The sequence below is a fragment of the Vipera ursinii genome (genome assembly GCF_947247035.1).
Source record: "Vipera ursinii genome assembly, chromosome: 3".
NCBI classification, from domain to species: domain Eukaryota; kingdom Metazoa; phylum Chordata; class Lepidosauria; order Squamata; family Viperidae; genus Vipera; species Vipera ursinii.
This window is the reverse complement of record NC_139516.1, coordinates 47,881,872-47,900,770: the sequence shown is the minus strand read 5'-3', so window position 1 is coordinate 47,900,770 and position 18,899 is coordinate 47,881,872. Positions and strand designations below refer to the sequence as shown.

Here is an 18,899-nt window from a genome sequence, read left to right as displayed (position 1 = left end):
CTATTGGGCTAGATAGCCTGTATTCTTCACAATCTCTATAGTTTTGTTTTTGTTTTTTTTTTCCTTTCAGTGTTCCAATGGAGCTGCCCCTCCCGAGCTACAGATTCTGAATGAGTGTACTCCAGGTCAGGTTAGTTGGGTGAAAAATTATACTTTATTTGAAGATTCATAAATGGGCTTCCAAATAAGAGTATTTGGTTAGGCTTCAGGTCTTTATTGAAACCAAACAGCTGATCTTGAATCCCATTTGTAACTGATCCAAATACAAGTGATTTGGGCCAATGAATTACTTGAGCAATACTGTCTTCTTTCCTTTAGCTAGAAGATTTATGTTCACTGCTCAAACTTTCAGAATGCCCAGAGAATGAGCTTCTGCAGTTCTGTTGCTGGATAGCAGCACTTTCACCTGAACTTGGCTACAAGAAGGCAGCAATACTTGCTGAAAAGCTTTTCTTATCTCGGGTATGTATTGAGAATCTGAAACAGGTAAAGAAGAAAAGTGGTTAAAAAAACCAGTCATTTATGGATTTTACATTTATCTCTGGCATTTTCATGGTTAAAATATCCAGAACTCCTGTACTTTAAGAAAAGTAACTCCTTGAATGCTCACTTATTTTGACTTTCTGCATAAACAGTGATTATATATTGTGTTATGTTATTGTTCATATATTTGGATCTCATCCTAAATGATACTGGTGAAAAATATTTGAAAAAAGTTTGAATAAAAGCCAAAACAAATAGTTTGGATCGTGGTCTGCGTGAAAACAACCAAGCTCAGAGAGCACGGAGGGACCCTTATTTCAATCCTGAGCTACAAATAGAGTCCTTTATTGATTAAAAAAAACCTGTTGGTGGAGGAATAGGGAGAGTATAGAGTGAAGGAGAAGCAAAGATATGGTATTTTTAATCCAAATAGTTTCTGTGTTATCTCCACCTGCTTCTTTGTATACATGGGAAAAGATTATATATATATATATGTGTGTGTGTGTGTATGTATATGTATATGTATATATATATGTGTGTGTGTGTATATATATATATAAAGTTGGAAGGGACCTTGGAGGTCATCTAGTCCAACCCCCTGCTCAGGCAGGAAACCCTATACCATTTCAGACAAATGGCTGGCCAGTCTCTTCTTAAAAACTGTATGTATGTATATATATATATGTGTGTGTGTGTATATATATATATATATATATATATATATATATATATATATATATATATATATATATGGATCCTTGGTTTTTCGGGTTTCTCCCCGCGTAGAACTAAAGGTGTAGGCGCAACGTTTCGACGAAATCCCATCCGTCATCATCAGGCTTGTGGTTTCTGCTTCCTTCTTCTGGGAGAAGTATGTGGCTGTTTGTTTTTCTTTTTTAAACTGCCAGAGGGGGTGTGTTCTGTGAGTGGAAGTGTGCTGATTGGGTGGGGATTATGTGTGTTCTGATTGGGTGGGAGTGTGTTTTGAATGGTGGGGGTGTTCTGATTGGGTGGTGGTGTGTTTTGAGTGGATGGGCTGGTCTCAGCTGCCAGCCTTAGACCTGAGCTGGTGAGTTGTGCTGTTTTTGTTTGCCTTCGTGTTTGTGGTGGTGCCATGTTTTTATAGTGGGTGTCAGTTTGCTTATTATGTGGTTTGGAGGGGTTTAAAGTGGCTGATGTTGCAGCTGTAGTTAGGTTTCTGTTTTGTGGTTGTGCCTCTTTATCATTGTGGGTTCGGATTTGCTTTTTGAATAGTTGTGTGGTGGTGATGTCATGTGATGTTATCATGAGTTTGGGTCTGGTATCATTCTTGGTGGTTGGGACTCGTCTGTCAATCAAGGCAGGTTTCCAAATAGATGGTAGGCGAGAGGTATCATCTCGTTTGTTCATGCTGTGGGGGCGTTTTTCTATCTCAATGGCTTCTCTGATTATTCTGTTGTTAAAATGTTCAATTTTGGCGATAGTTTTGGTTTTTTTAAAATCAATTTCATGTCCCGTGGCTTCAAAGTGTTGGACCAGGGATGAAGTTTGTTCTCCCTTTCTGAGTGAGTTTTTGTGCTCTTCAATGCGTGCACTTATTCTTCTGTTGGTCTGTCCGATGTATGTGGTGGGGCAGGTGGTGCATGGGATTTCATATACTCCTTGGTTTTCTAACCCAATTATGTCCTTGGGGTTTCTTAGGATGGTGGATACTTTTCTGTCTGTGTAGAATGCTGTTTTGATGTTGTGTTTTTGGAGGACTTTGCTGATTCTGTCTGTGGTCCCTTTTAAGTATGGGAGGAGGGCTTTGCCTTTTTCTTGTTCTCTGTCTTGGGTTTTTGTGGGTGTCTCTCTTCGGATTAAGTTGGTAATCATGTTTCTTTGGAATCCATTGGCTGTTAGTACATTAGTGAGGTTGTGTAGTTCGGTTTTTAGGTGTTGTTTGTCAGCTAGTTGTTTTGTTCTGGAGATGAGTGTCTTGGCTACGGAGTTGATCTGTGCTGGGTGGTGGTGTGAGAGTGCATTCAGATAGCGGTTTGTGTGCGTTTTTTTTATGGTAGATAGTGTGTCCTAGGGAGCCGTCGGATTTCTTGTAGACTAAAACATCAAGGAAGGGAAGTTGGTTGTTAGCTTCTGTTTCCATGGTGAATTGTATTTTGGGGTGTAGGCTATTGAGGTGTGTGAGGAAGTCATCCAGTTTTTCTTTGCCATGTGGCCAGATTACGAAGGTGTCATCTACGTATCTGAGCCAGAGTTTGGGTTTGTGGTTGGATTTTTCTAGAGCGAGGGTTTCAAAGTGTTCCATGTAGAGGTTTGCGATGACAGGTGAAAGGGGTGATCCCATGGGTGCTCCTTCCATTTGTTTGTATCTTTGTCCATTGTAGATGAAGTATGTGTTAGATAGGCAGTGGTTGGTCAGATCTAGGATGTGTTTTGGGGGGTTGTATTTATTTAGGATAGCTGTCAAGGCTTCTTTGATTGGCACTTGGGTGAAGAGGGATACGACATCGAAGCTAACAAGTAGGTCACAGGGCTGTAACTTTAGTTTACTTATGATCTCTATGAATTGGAATGAATCTTGTACGTGTGAGGTGATGGAATTTGCGTAAGGCTGTAGTTGTTTGGCAAGAAATTTGGCTAGATTTTGTAGAGGTGAGCCTATGGAGCTGACTATGGGTCTGAGAGGGGTTCCTTCTTTGTGTATCTTGGGCAGACCATAGAGCTTGGGACATCTGGATGATTTTTCTCTGGGAATGATTGTTTTCTGGATCTCTTCACTGATGGGGGTGGCTTTTATTTTGGATTTTGTGGTTTTTTCCAGGTAGGTGGTGGGGTCTGTCTTGATGAGTTTGTATGTGGAGTCTCGGAGTAGGTTGGATAATTTGGTATGGTAGTCAGATGAGTTCATTACCACCGTGGCGTTGCCTTTGTCTGCTGGCAGAATGATTATGCTGGTGTCTTTTTTTAGGTTAAGTAGTGCTGTCTGTTCCTCTTTGGGTAAGTTGCTTTTGGGTGGTTTGCTGGTGCAGAGGATGTTGGTAACTTCGAGTCTGATTTTGTTGGCGTCATCAGGGTTGATTTTGGTCAGGCTGGATTCGACTCCGCATATAATGGTTTCCGTGGGAATGTGTTTGGGAGCGACTGCAAAATTAAATCCTTTAGACAGGACGTTGGTTTCGGCTTTGGTGAGAATCCTATCTGAGATGTTGTGCACAGTTTGTTTCATGTGTTGCTGTGGGAGAGGAGGGGTTTGTTTCTGGCGTTCCTTTAGTCTTTGGAGTTTATTGGTGTGTGTGTCTGTTTTGTAGGCAGTCTCTGTTTCAGCTCTCCAGACAGCAATTTGTTTGAATTTGTCCCAAAGTGTGGGGTGGATCTTGTTGCTGAGTTTGAGGTGAAGTGTGAGGAGGTCTCTGTTGATTCGGTCCAGGAGGAATCTTTTTGTGTGGAGTTCGTTTCTGATTAGGGCCAGTTCAGTTCTCATCAGGATGCGTTTGATGGCTGCAGAGTTGGAGTGGAATTTCAATAGGAAGGATGTGGGGATTAAATTTTGATCTCGGCAGTTGCGTAGGAATGTGAGGAGAAAGCCATTGAGATAGAAAAACGCCCCCACAGCATGAACAAACGAGATGATACCTCTCGCCTACCATCTATTTGGAAACCTGCCTTGATTGACAGACGAGTCCCAACCACCAAGAATGATACCAGACCCAAACTCATGATAACATCACATGACATCACCACCACACAACTATTCAAAAAGCAAATCCGAACCCACAATGATAAAGAGGCACAACCACAAAACAGAAACCTAACTACAGCTGCAACATCAGCCACTTTAAACCCCTCCAAACCACATAATAAGCAAACTGACACCCACTATAAAAACATGGCACCACCACAAACACGAAGGCAAACAAAAACAGCACAACTCACCAGCTCAGGTCTAAGGCTGGCAGCTGAGACCAGCCCATCCACTCAAAACACACCACCACCCAATCAGAACACCCCCACCATTCAAAACACACTCCCACCCAATCAGAACACACATAATCCCCACCCAATCAGCACACTTCCACTCACAGAACACACCCCCTCTGGCAGTTTAAAAAAGAAAAACAAACAGCCACATACTTCTCCCAGAAGAAGGAAGCAGAAACCACAAGCCTGATGATGACGGATGGGATTTCGTCGAAACGTTGCGCCTACACCTTTAGTTCTACGCGGGGAGAAACCCGAAAAACCAAGGATCCACATACAGGCACCCGCGAAAACCTCAGAGAACAAATATCTTACCTCTACGGGGAGGAAATCTACCAGCTAACCAAGACCTACGAAAAACTCGAAGTACGAAGAGCTTCCATTCTGTGTGACCTCACATTCCTACGCAACTGCCGAGATCAAAATTTAATCCCCACATCCTTCCTATTGAAATTCCACTCCAACTCTGCAGCCATCAAACGCATCCTGATGAGAACTGAACTGGCCCTAATCAGAAACGAACTCCACACAAAAAGATTCCTCCTGGACCGAATCAACAGAGACCTCCTCACACTTCACCTCAAACTCAGCAACAAGATCCACCCCACACTTTGGGACAAATTCAAACAAATTGCTGTCTGGAGAGCTGAAACAGAGACTGCCTACAAAACAGACACACACACCAATAAACTCCAAAGACTAAAGGAACGCCAGAAACAAACCCCTCCTCTCCCACAGCAACACATGAAACAAACTGTGCACAACATCTCAGATAGGATTCTCACCAAAGCCGAAACCAACGTCCTGTCTAAAGGATTTAATTTTGCAGTCGCTCCCAAACACATTCCCACGGAAACCATTATATGCGGAGTCGAATCCAGCCTGACCAAAATCAACCCTGATGACGCCAACAAAATCAGACTCGAAGTTACCAACATCCTCTGCACCAGCAAACCACCCAAAAGCAACTTACCCAAAGAGGAACAGACAGCACTACTTAACCTAAAAAAAGACACCAGCATAATCATTCTGCCAGCAGACAAAGGCAACGCCACGGTGGTAATGAACTCATCTGACTACCATACCAAATTATCCAACCTACTCCGAGACTCCACATACAAACTCATCAAGACAGACCCCACCACCTACCTGGAAAAAACCACAAAATCCAAAATAAAAGCCACCCCCATCAGTGAAGAGATCCAGAAAACAATCATTCCCAGAGAAAAATCATCCAGATGTCCCAAGCTCTATGGTCTGCCCAAGATACACAAAGAAGGAACCCCTCTCAGACCCATAGTCAGCTCCATAGGCTCACCTCTACAAAATCTAGCCAAATTTCTTGCCAAACAACTACAGCCTTACGCAAATTCCATCACCTCACACGTACAAGATTCATTCCAATTCATAGAGATCATAAGTAAACTAAAGTTACAGCCCTGTGACCTACTTGTTAGCTTCGATGTCGTATCCCTCTTCACCCAAGTGCCAATCAAAGAAGCCTTGACAGCTATCCTAAATAAATACAACCCCCCAAAACACATCCTAGATCTGACCAACCACTGCCTATCTAACACATACTTCATCTACAATGGACAAAGATACAAACAAATGGAAGGAGCACCCATGGGATCACCCCTTTCACCTGTCATCGCAAACCTCTACATGGAACACTTTGAAACCCTCGCTCTAGAAAAATCCAACCACAAACCCAAACTCTGGCTCAGATACGTAGATGACACCTTCGTAATCTGGCCACATGGCAAAGAAAAACTGGATGACTTCCTCACACACCTCAATAGCCTACACCCCAAAATACAATTCACCATGGAAACAGAAGCTAACAACCAACTTCCCTTCCTTGATGTTTTAGTCTACAAGAAATCCGACGGCTCCCTAGGACACACTATCTACCATAAAAAAACGCACACAAACCGCTATCTGAATGCACTCTCACACCACCACCCAGCACAGATCAACTCCGTAGCCAAGACACTCATCTCCAGAACAAAACAACTAGCTGACAAACAACACCTAAAAACCGAACTACACAACCTCACTAATGTACTAACAGCCAATGGATTCCAAAGAAACATGATTACCAACTTAATCCGAAGAGAGACACCCACAAAAACCCAAGACAGAGAACAAGAAAAAGGCAAAGCCCTCCTCCCATACTTAAAAGGGACCACAGACAGAATCAGCAAAGTCCTCCAAAAACACAACATCAAAACAGCATTCTACACAGACAGAAAAGTATCCACCATCCTAAGAAACCCCAAGGACATAATTGGGTTAGAAAACCAAGGAGTATATGAAATCCCATGCACCACCTGCCCCACCACATACATCGGACAGACCAACAGAAGAATAAGTGCACGCATTGAAGAGCACAAAAACTCACTCAGAAAGGGAGAACAAACTTCATCCCTGGTCCAACACTTTGAAGCCACGGGACATGAAATTGATTTTAAAAAAACCAAAACTATCGCCAAAATTGAACATTTTAACAACAGAATAATCAGAGAAGCCATTGAGATAGAAAAACGCCCCCACAGCATGAACAAACGAGATGATACCTCTCGCCTACCATCTATTTGGAAACCTGCCTTGATTGACAGACGAGTCCCAACCACCAAGAATGATACCAGACCCAAACTCATGATAACATCACATGACATCACCACCACACAACTATTCAAAAAGCAAATCCGAACCCACAATGATAAAGAGGCACAACCACAAAACAGAAACCTAACTACAGCTGCAACATCAGCCACTTTAAACCCCTCCAAACCACATAATAAGCAAACTGACACCCACTATAAAAACATGGCACCACCACAAACACGAAGGCAAACAAAAACAGCACAACTCACCAGCTCAGGTCTAAGGCTGGCAGCTGAGACCAGCCCATCCACTCAAAACACACCACCACCCAATCAGAACACCCCCACCATTCAAAACACACTCCCACCCAATCAGAACACACATAATCCCCACCCAATCAGCACACTTCCACTCACAGAACACACCCCCTCTGGCAGTTTAAAAAAGAAAAACAAACAGCCACATACTTCTCCCAGAAGAAGGAAGCAGAAACCACAAGCCTGATGATGACGGATGGGATTTCGTCGAAACGTTGCGCCTACACCTTTAGTTCTACGCGGGGAGAAACCCGAAAAACCAAGGATCCACATACAGGCACCCGCGAAAACCTCAGAGAACAAATATATATATATATATACACACACACACACACACACACACACACACACACACCTTAATTAGGAGTGGAGCAATTTTTAAGAAATAAAATATGGAACACTCCTTCCAGTATTTCCTCCCTTTTAGCTGACTCCATCTGTTTAGCTGTTTCTCAATTAAGCAACAAAGCAAGTATTATGTCCATCTGCTGATTTTGCCTAGCCTAGTCATACATCCTTTAGAAGTCACATGCTCTCTGTGCACCTAGGTTTTGTAAACATTTAAATTTTAAACATTCTTGGTTTTGGAGACATAAATTAACATATCCTTGGATAGATTAGTAAGTAGGAAATGGGAAAAAGCAAGAGCTATAACAGGAAAAGAATACTGGAACAGGCACAGAATTTAGACCAAACTACAGAAACTTGTGGAAATCAATTGAGATGACAAAATTCAGTTAAAAGAGAAATTAAACAAAGACAATTAGTCTGGTAGATAAAGATATTCTCCCTATATGTTGCTATAGGGTGCTTTCCCTCCCCTCTGCATATTATATGTTGGAGGACTATTGCTTAATAAGTAAATAGACAAGTTTTCCAGTTTGTCCATAAGTGACAAACACTACACTATCATTTGAAAAACATATACATAAATTAATTACTGCCAGTTCTAAAAACATTTACAAAATGCCTTCATTGTGCTGAACAAGCAACAGTCTAATTGGCGTGTGTATGGCAACATTTATGTGCATGCCAATTTCCCCTTCTCATTTTCCCAAATCAGGGGAATGCCTCTTTAGGTCTAGTAAGTTATTACCATATTGACTTCTGCCACCAAGCAAAACAGTCTGAAGGGGTTTTTCTTCCTTTCAGCATCTCTTATTTCTTGGATGATACTTTGACCTAAGGCATGGTTTGTGAATAAGCCATGGTGGCTTAGTGAGCATAATCATAAGCATATAGCAGTAAACCAGAAACAAAATAGGTGGATTCATCAACACTAACTAAATAGTAACTTAATGCAGTATGTAATCCTAGCCAGTGTTTATTATCTAGGCAGCATTTATTCCCTTTCTATCTTCTTGATCTGTAGATTCTTTCGCTGACTGAAACAGCTTCCTGGCCTTTCACAACTGCCCTGATGATGTTCTGCTCCAAATATCCTCGCCCAGTCTGTTGCGCCTTAATTTCTTCTATTGTGCAAGTTCCAGGGCAAGGTGAACTTAACAACTCTTCTTTAAATAAGGTCTACTCAGTTTTGCCTGAGACTTAATTCTCACTTTCTGAGAAGTGAAGTATTCTTTCCAATAATAAACTCAGTGTTTGCGTGCTGAAGGATTAGAATCAGAATAAAGTTTCACTTGGATGAGTTTTGCAACATTGAGAAATATAAAATGTGAGATTTTATAAAGAGGGGGATACTGGCCCAGTGTGGATGGATCTTGGCCTTCTGTGCTGCACTGAGTATAAGCCAGGGTTATCCAATGTTGGCAAGTTTTAAGATTTATGGATTTCAACTTCCAGAATGGCTGGCTGGTGGAGTGTTCTGGAATTTGAAGTCCAGAAGTCTTAAAATTGTCAACATTGGACACTTCTCGTGTAAGCTGTTAAAAAAACAAGTATGTAGTAAGCAGAGAAATAGAAATGTTGTTCTTGAGACTATCTAAATTGAAATTTTCCTGAAGGTCTTGAGGCTGCCAAAATGTCCAAGCCAGGTACATCTATGGTAGGATATTTTTAGAATCTGTAATCTGATTTTACACTTTTGCTACAATATGTGCAGGAAAGAGAAAAAAAATACAACCAAAGAAATGCCTATTATAGAAACTTTATAAGAAAGCTAATAGGATGAATAGAAACAAAGGTAAATTCATGACGAGAAATATTGTGTGAAAAATAAAATCAAGAGTGCAAACTTCAAAACAGCAATGATGAAGTACAAACAAATAAAATGGGCTAATTAACAAATGAAATTATTACAAAGCAATTTAAATGTTTTAGGCTCTTACTATTCATATTTTTACATCTAGTTCCAAAGCTTGTAATAGAGTAACTGTATCACTACTTTTCTCAAAACAAAATTATTATGAATTCTTCACCTACAGTTCTTATTTTGTCTGTTCCAAGGACTAGGTTTTCTCACTGATAATGCCCTAGCAGCAAAAACAAATACTATTTATTTGCACAGAACTTATGATTTTGTCTTCTATTGTGGCTTCTCTATTGTGACTCACTGATTGTGTGCTTAATGTGAGGGCTTTTTGAGCACAAACAGACCAGCTTGGATAGAGATGCACTGCAATTTATTTTTGAATAAATTAAATCTTTTTAAAAAATTCTTTGTCCGTAAGTTTTTAACTAAATCAGTTTTCAGCATTGGAAACTTCTGCAATTGTTTAAAGCACTGGGCAAATTAAAATGGCAAAATATTTATTGTACTGTACTCCCTGTCAGATCTTTTAGGAAATTTCCAAATCAGATACTTATATCATCTTGTAAAGTCATCCACCCATTATTGTGCCAATAAAGAATGTTGTTACATCAATAATAGCTGGATTAATAATTGGCAAATACAAGTGGCAACTACCGGTAGTAGGTCCTAGCCAGACCTGCCTGATCTTGGAAACTAAGTAAGATTGATCCTGGCTAGTACCTAGATGGGAAATCAACTCAGGATTTGGGGGTTATTGGTAAATCTGGGAAGCTGAAATAAATCCCAGATGAATGCAGTTGTAATCCATTTCCTGAATGTTAGCAAAAAAACCCCATAGCTGCAGTCTTTAGGACTCAAGCTTGACTCAAACGCATCTTTGCATTTTTGTGATTCTTGAATGATATAAAGTGGATTTCTGAAATCTTGGTTTTTGCAGGCCTTGAGCAATTGAGATTGGTATGCAAGCTAATTGAGGAGTGTTTGGAACCGGAATGTATGACGCTGGTGTTCAGGTAAGTAGAAACACAAATGTAGTACAGATAGTCCTCAGCTTACGACTAGAATTGGGACTAGAATTGCAGTTGTGACCAGACCTGATTTTGTGATTTTTTTATGGCAATTATTAAGTAAATCATGCAATTGTAGTCTGAATCTCTCAGTTGTAATTAGGAACCCGTTATCCTGAATGTGCAGGTTTTGCCAGAAATTAGCAAAAAGGACATAAGTCATGGTCACGTGACTGTGGAGTGCTGCAGCCAGTCGAAAATGTGAGCCAGTTGCCAAGGCAACATTTTCCGATGGCTGGAAGTGTTCTGAGGCAGTCATAACTCTGAATGGTCATTAAATGACTGGCCGTAAGTTGAGGACTACCTGTATTGAGACTGTAGTCAAAGACACTCTGGTTATTGTCTGATGCTCCAGAATATTCAGTTGCTACTATATGACATATGCAATTGCGTTGAAAAGTTGGTTACATTTTTATATGAATACAAACTGCAGACATATCTATAAACCATCCTCACTTCTTCTTGACCTCTTGTCAGCTTTCGGTACCATTGACCTTCCTCTCTTTTTGGATTGGCTCCAGGAGTTGCGGGTTGGAAACACGGTTTTGTGCTGGTTCTCCTCCTTTCTCAGAGGCCAGTCCCAATTAGTGTTGATAAGGAATGAGAGCTCCTGGCTGCAGCCCCTGTGTTGCGGAATGCCGCAGGTCTTGGTGATCTCACTCCCTTTAACATCTACATGAAGCCCCTTGGTAGAGATCATTCTTCGCCATGGGGTGAGATATCATCAGCAGACATCTCCCTCCTGGGCAAACTAAATGATGCTGTGGATGTTCTTACCTGAAGCCTGGAGGCTATAGGGGTCTGCATGGGGAACAACAGGCTTCAACTGAACCCTGATAGACAGAGTGGTTGTGGGGAGGAGCTTCTCTGTGTCTGGTGATTCACCATCTTTGGTGTTAGATGGGGTTGAACTATGGAATCAATGTATATAATCTGTGGGTCCTCCTGGACATCTGTTCCATGGCAGCTGTGCTTGGGGGTCCATTGTTCAACTTGGTATAATGTGCCAGTTGCACCCCTTCCTGAGCAAATATCCTGTGGATGAATCTTCCCTTTTGTACTTAAAGCAAAATTTGTATTTTGAATTGATTTAAAAGTTTTTAATAGTATAAGACTTATAATTCTAGTGCATCTTCTGTAGCCAATTTCATATGAGAAGTTGAATCAGTGTTGGTTAACAAGAAACCATGGTTAAATGTGACTTCCAAATTAGTTTCCTGATTTGTGTAAATTGAGGAGCACCTACACAATACTGAAGGGTATTATACCATTTTCTACCAAGCTAGCTAATATTGTTAATAACCATTTTTTAATAATTAAATCTTGGTGACTGGCACATCCATCTTTAATTATGTCTTTCATTGCTTGATCCCCTCATCTCTTTGCAGTCATATTATAAAAGTGCCATGGACAGAAGACCTTCTCTCAGTTGTGCATTCTTTGCTAGAAAAACAGGTGATTGTATACATTTAAATCTTCTTAAATTTAAGTAATTGAATAAATTGTATCCATGGAGTAGCTAAAGATTATCCTTTCAAATCTAGCATGCTGTAGTTCTCTAACAAATACCACATACAACAAGTCCAACATGTAAATATATGCAGTATATAGTATAGTGAGATGGAGAGCATATAGCATTTAAGCTTATATACCACCCTGTAGCACTTTACAGAACTCTTTACAGTGTAGAAGCATTATTTGCATATTTCCCCCAACAATCTGGGTCCTCATTTTACTGACCTTGGAAGGATGGAAGGCTGAGTTAATCTTGAGCCCCATAAGGATCAAACTCCAGGCTGTGGCAGAGTTTGCCTGCAATATTACACTTTAACCATTGCGCCACCAGGGGTCTTATATAAATTTAATAAACAAACCAAGGTCTGGATTAGTTTAACATCCAAGAAACCTTCCCTGGATCAAACATGTACTGGCCTGGTGAGAATTCAGCCATATAGATTGGTCTGATATTCCCCAAGCAATTGAAACTTACGTTAGGGTACTTAATACTTGCTTTACCCCTCAATTTCTGTCATCTTCTCTCTTTAGGTAGAATTGTCTAGTGAGCTCTTCAATGTGTTGGTCCTTAATCTTTGTCAGATGGCTCAAACATTTGAAAGTTCAGTATATTACGCAAAGCTGATCCTGACTCTGTTGACCAAATATCAAAACGATGTGAGTAATTACCCCAAAACATGGATCACACCAACTGTTGCATATTCTGGTATACTTGGTGTAATGGATTTCTTTTAGTAACTTATATATAAGCATATAGAGTAGTGCACTTGTTTCATTTACTATTTAACGTTAGTTTTCATCTCTCTTGAAAAAGAGGCCCTAGTTATCATCAGTAGTGCAGAATTGCAATTCCTCATGGAATGTGATTTTTAGGAGAAAAAAATCTCCTGTCTACTCCTACTGTTCAGGAACTGGAATGCAGGAAAATGGTAGTTAATCTCAACAAAGGTAATGAAGGATTTATGATCTACACTGTTGTGAATTAGCTTGTATTTTGTTTCCCCTCTCTAGATCACATTGGGCCACCAGCGCTATTTATCAGGTGCACTGGACCTTAACAAAACCATCTTAAAGAAATCTCTTCAGGCTGCATTAAAGAGAGTGGCTTCCAGGTGAAAAATGTAACAAGGTTTTCTTTCTCCTGAAGTGGCTATGAAATCAAATATGCCTTAAGACTTTGGGACAATTCTGCTTCTTTCTTTTGATCAATTTGCTCAATGCAACTCACTAAATTAAAATTTTAAGTATGCACAAGATTCAAAATAGATATGTGCATTGCCTTGGATTGGTATAAGTTAGATATAAGGTAAGATATGCAGCCTATACATTTTGTAAATAAATAAGTAAAATTTCCTATGCACATTTTTTCATTTTTAATGAACACATACACAGTGAATACCTCAGGTTGTCCTTCCATTGCTGTGGCAAGTGATCTGTCTGCCTTGTGGGTGACTCTAAGGAAACACCTTGATTTGCCTCCAGGAGAAGCTAATAGTGTTGAAAGAGTAAGAAAGAGGTAGATATTGTATGGTGCATAAAAGAAAAAGCTGAGGAACACAAGAGTTTCAAACTGTCTGCAACTAAGTTCTTTTTGTTCACTCAACATTCCTTTATTCCCATGAATGTTTCACTTTCATTATATATCACTCTTAACAGTCAATCTTAAATTCCATATTCACATAAAACCTGTATTACTCAAGCTTATTAACATGCTTTCTCTAACTCAATAGACATACCATAAACTTATTTTCCCATGTTCAGCTTTTCTCACAAGTTTGAATGTGGCAATGGACTAGGATTATGACAAAGGCAACGGGTCTGAAAATTCACATGAAATATATTTTGGAAAAGTGTGTTTACACATAGTGACCCTTATGGTATTTAAAATGTGGCTTGTGATGTTTCTCAAACCATACTCATCTTACTTGTTAACGATCCCGAAACCATGACAGTGTTATACCATACTAAATTCTCATTTGGTTTCTTCCCCAGGTTTTCCTCTCCTGGTCCAGCATCCAGTTGGCTCTAGTCCAGGGGTGTCAAACTCAATTTCATTGAGGGCCGCATCAGCATTGCAGTTGCCCTCAGGGGGCTGGGTGGGTATGGCCAGGGTGGGCGTGGCCTACTGGGTGGGTGTGGCTAGGAGTGCGTATGGCCTACTGTGTGGGCATGACCAGCTCTACATCGTTCGCATCAAGGGTGCCTATGGGGGCCTGGGCAGGAGTGGGACAGATCTGAGGGTCTCTGTCAGAAGGAGGGTCTCTGGGCCAGGGCCAAGGCAGTGGGGACCGTTCCCTCACTGTTTCCAGGATGGCTTTGCGGGCCACATGAAACCACTTTGCGGGCCGGATCCGGCCCCCGGGCCTTGTGTTTGACATGTCTGCTCTAGTCTGTTCCTCTCGCGAGATTAGGTGCCTCATTTCTTGTGAGAATTGAATTCCTCTTCCCTTTCCTGCTGAGTAAAAAAAGGCAAGATGAAGTAATTTCCTCCTTCCCCTTGCCACCTCCCCAGCAACGTGGCAGCATTCGTGTTTCATGCTCAGCTAGGCCTCTTTTCCGAGCTACAGCAGAGGAACAGGGCAGATTTTATAGGAAGTAGGTCGGCTTGTAATAGGGGCCAAGTGTGGCATTGCCCTTGCGGTTTTGGAAAATGGAATCCTTCTGTAAAGTGACTGGAGAATTGAGCCATTGTTGGCTGAGTAAAAAAGATAGGAAGCACGTCTTATTTTTTTCACTCATACCAGCTCTTGAATTTTATTGTATTTTTTTCTTAACCTGCTCCTCTAGCTATATCATACTACAGCTGGGGGATACAGTGGCGCAGCTGCTGTGCCAAGCAATTGCCAGTGTGCCGATAGCTTCACAGGATGAAGTATGCTCCTGTCTCTTGTCTCTAGCTCCTGCCCACCTGGCAGTTTGAAAGCACTGTTTGCAAGTAGACAGATACTGTAGGTAGGTGCTGCCATTTTGGTGGTGGGAAAATGCTGTACTTTCTCATCTCCTGTTTCACATCTATAGGAAGATGCTATGTGGCTATTTCTGACAGTTTGGGGTAATCTATTATCAGTATGCAGGTGATGATGCATAGCTTTGCACTTCCATCCTGGGTGATCCCGTCTCAGTGTCTGGAGGCTGTGGAAGTCTATGGTAGCCAGGAAAAACGGGGTTCGACTCTACCCTAGCAGGATTGAGTGCCTCTGAGTTTTAGTGCTTCTAGAAGTTCTGATGACTTTCCATTGCTAGCTTTGGGTGGGGTCTACTCGAGAGTCTTCCTGATCTTGGGGCTCCTACTTGAAGAGCAGGTGGGAGCCATAACCAAAAGGGCCTTTGCACAGCTAGGGTTTGTGCACCAATTGTGCCTGTTCCTGGAAAGGAGAGGGGGTTCTGGTCACCTCCCAGTTTTACAACAGCAACGTGCTCTATATGGGGATGCACTTGAAGAGTATTTGGAACTTCAACGTGTAGAATGCAGGGCATGAATTATTAGAGGGGCCTGTCTGTATATGTGACAACTCTACTCCGCCAGCTGCATGGGTTGTCAGTATGCTTCAGGATTCACTTTAAGGTACTACTGTAGAGACTGGAATTACAAATCCATTTGAAAAATTACAACCACAAAGAGACACATTTTTTGACATAGTCAGGTTTGCCATCATTCTGATAAAACTATCCTATTTATTTGTTAATACCTAAATTGTCATCAGATTCTCAGTATTCTAAATTGTTTGTTCAGACGTTCCCATTAAAAATGAATGTAGTGAGTCATTTCCTTACCCAGGGTTATGAAACACATGGGAAGTGCAATGCAGATTTCAGTGAATATTTTAAGAGGCCAGATTAGACCTGGTTATTAAATGTGCTGTATAATAAATATATTGGTATTGCTGTAGCTGCTTAGTATGTCTATTCTGTTCTCATTCTCTATCTCTGATCCAAATCAGCTCTACAATCTAAATCCTCAAATTTCTGTATTAGTGGATCAACAGCACTGTGATGAGAACATGACACTTGATAAATAATAATAATAATAATAATAATAATAATAATAATAATAATAATAATAATAATAATAATAATAATAATAATAATTTAATTTAATTTCTATACCGCCCTTCTCCGGAAGGACTCAGGGTGGTGTACAGGGCAATAAATACAATAAAAATACAATGTACAAAAATTAAGAAAGAATTAAATAATGTAGCCCAATTACAATAAAAATAATAAAATTAATATTAAAATACCCCACACCTATCAGACCAGGCTGGCTTGTGCAAATAAGTAAGTTTTTAGGTCACGGCGGAAGGAGCGAAGGTCGGGAGCCATCCGGAGCTCAACCGGTAAACGGTTCCAAAGGTCTGGCGTGCCCACAGAGAACGCCCTCCCCCTGGGGGTCGCCAGTCGACACTCTTTGACCGACGGTACCCTGAAGAGGCCCTCTCTGTGGGAGCGCACTGGACGAAGGGAAGTTGATGCCGGCAGCAGGTGCTCCCGTAAGTAATCCGGACCCATGCCATTTAGGGCTTTATAGGTCATTACCAGCACCTTGAATCTCACCCGGAGGGCAACCGGAAGCCAATGCAGCTCGCGGAGTAGAGGTGTTACATGGGAGTATCGGGAAACCCCTACCACCACTCGCGCGGCTGCATTCTGCACCAGCTGAAGCCTCCGAGTAGTCCTCAAGGGCAGCCCCATGTAAGGCTTTGAAGACACTTAAAGGAAAAAAAAATAAGGCAACAGGCTAGAAACCAGGAGTCTGTGAGTTCTAGTCCCACCTTAAGCACAAAACTAGCAATGGCAAACCACTTCTGAAAAGATTGCTAACAGAACTGCAGGAAGTTGCCCATGAAGTCACGAGGCGATAAACTGACTCAAAAGCACCAAAAAAGTTGGGGGAAAAATCCTAGGTGAAAACATTTGGATTTGTGTACATTGCTTGAAAAGGATGAAGATGTTTAGAGAATATTTGAATATGTTAGTAATTGTCGCAGTAAAATAACCTTGCTAAAAGCAAGTCCTATTGAATAGAATAAGACTTAATTTGAAGAAAACATGCCCTGTAACAAATTAATTCTTTACATGTGTACTCAGATGTATTACTAGTTCAGACTATATCTACAATTGAAAACATCTGTTTCATAATGGATATAATAAATAAGTGTGTGCCTTTCCATCTGTTACTTACGAACAAAGCTTTCTAGGAACATCAGTAAGTATGAAAACCTGCGCTGCCAGAATTGACAGAATAACAGACTTGGAAGGCATCTTGGAGGTCTTCTAGTCCAAACCCCTGCTCAAGCAGGAAGCCCTGTACCCTTTCAGACAAATTCAACCTCTTCTTAAAAACCTCCAGTGTTGGAGCACCCACAGCTTTTGGAGGCCACAAAGCTGGGGATTGTCCTTCATGGTTAGAGAAGGGTGGCCAAAGCTAACTTTATATCATTTTTGAAATGAAGAAAATAAAATAAAAACATTCACATCTTTTGCTGATATGTATGCTGAGAAGTCTTACAATCTTCCCTCTTTGTTCAGAGGAGTACGTCCTTAGACAAGTACAGGTAGTGCTTGGGTTACAACCACTCACTCAGCAACCATTAACATTTACAATGGTGCTGAATGAAGGGTACTTAGAACCAGGCCTCAGAGTTTTGGGTATTGCTTGGCATCTGGCTTCCAATTCCGATGTTGCAGTGAACCATGGTCATGTGATTATTATTTCCCACATTCTGCATTGGCTTCCAACAAGGAAAGTCAATAGGAAATCCAGCAGAAAGTCAGATGTTGCTTCTGATCCTGCTACTTTTTCTCCTGCCTATGCTCTGCTGTACCTGCCTACCCCTTCTACCTGTGCTCTGTAGTGTCTATGATAATCCCTTGCAGTACCCACTACCTGCCTGTACATTTTTAGTGCCTGCCAATGGCAGCTTTGCCCATTTGCCCATGCTCTGTAGTTCCTGCCTATGGCAACACCTACCCACCTGCCTGCCTTGTGTAGCATCAGTCTGTGCACCCCACCACAGTACCCATGCTGGCTTGCCTGGTTTGAAGGATAAAGAGCCTTCCCTTTCTCTGCCAGCTGCCTTATCCCTGTGTCCTTGTTCAAATAGTTTTTGCATACCGAAATACATTTCTTGTATCAGAACTCAGCTGGGGAGACTACTGTTGTGATTCCGTGCCAGCCTGTGATCCCAGCAGCTGGGTCCAGGAAATCTGAGGAGGAGGGGCCTGGGGAGCCATCGGAGGAAGGCTCTGATGAGCTCCAAGACTTACATTCCAGTGAGGAGCCTGGCCCTTCTGCTTGTGCTTAGGATGAGACGCAGCTGGGTGGGGAGGCTGGGTCGGACTCAGAGGATGCACAGCTGGAGGACATGAGAGATGCCTGCAAACGACAGGCCAGGAGAGTAGGCCAGAGGGAGGCAATGGGGCAACTCCGGGGGAGGAGGAGAAGGCATTTAAGCCACGCCTTGAGGACTGAATTACAAAAAGGGAATGTGGGCAGTGCTGGTTTCTGAAGGCAACTGTTGCAAAGTTTGTTTATGTTTATGTTTATTGGACTTATATACTGCCCTTCTCCCGTAGGACTCAGGGCAGTTCACAAGGTATTTAAAATAATACAAATTACAAAAGTTAAGAACAATTAAAATAATTTAATTTAGTCCTTGAATAAAATAAAACCCCTGTTAAACTCCAATTAAAATCCAATTGAATTAAAATTACAATGAAAATTTTCAGTCCTGGCCA

General features: G+C 41.4%; 1 protein-coding gene across 4 annotated transcripts in view; it reads left to right on the top strand.

Moving 5' to 3' along the window:
• The window catches only part of FANCE (FA complementation group E), a 32,667-nt gene that overhangs the window by 7,467 nt on the left and 6,301 nt on the right, over positions 1–18,899 (top strand). For all 4 annotated transcript variants that reach the window (XM_083359859.1, XM_083359856.1, XM_083359857.1 and 1 more), the window contains exons 5-11: positions 71–130; positions 319–462; positions 8,740–8,863; positions 10,517–10,592; positions 12,035–12,101; positions 12,693–12,818; positions 13,173–13,273. In XM_083359859.1, coding sequence (XP_083215985.1) covers positions 71–130; positions 319–462; positions 8,740–8,863; positions 10,517–10,592; positions 12,035–12,101; positions 12,693–12,818; positions 13,173–13,273 — 698 coding nt within the window. The remainder of the gene's footprint in view (positions 1–70; positions 131–318; positions 463–8,739; positions 8,864–10,516; positions 10,593–12,034; positions 12,102–12,692; positions 12,819–13,172; positions 13,274–18,899) is intronic.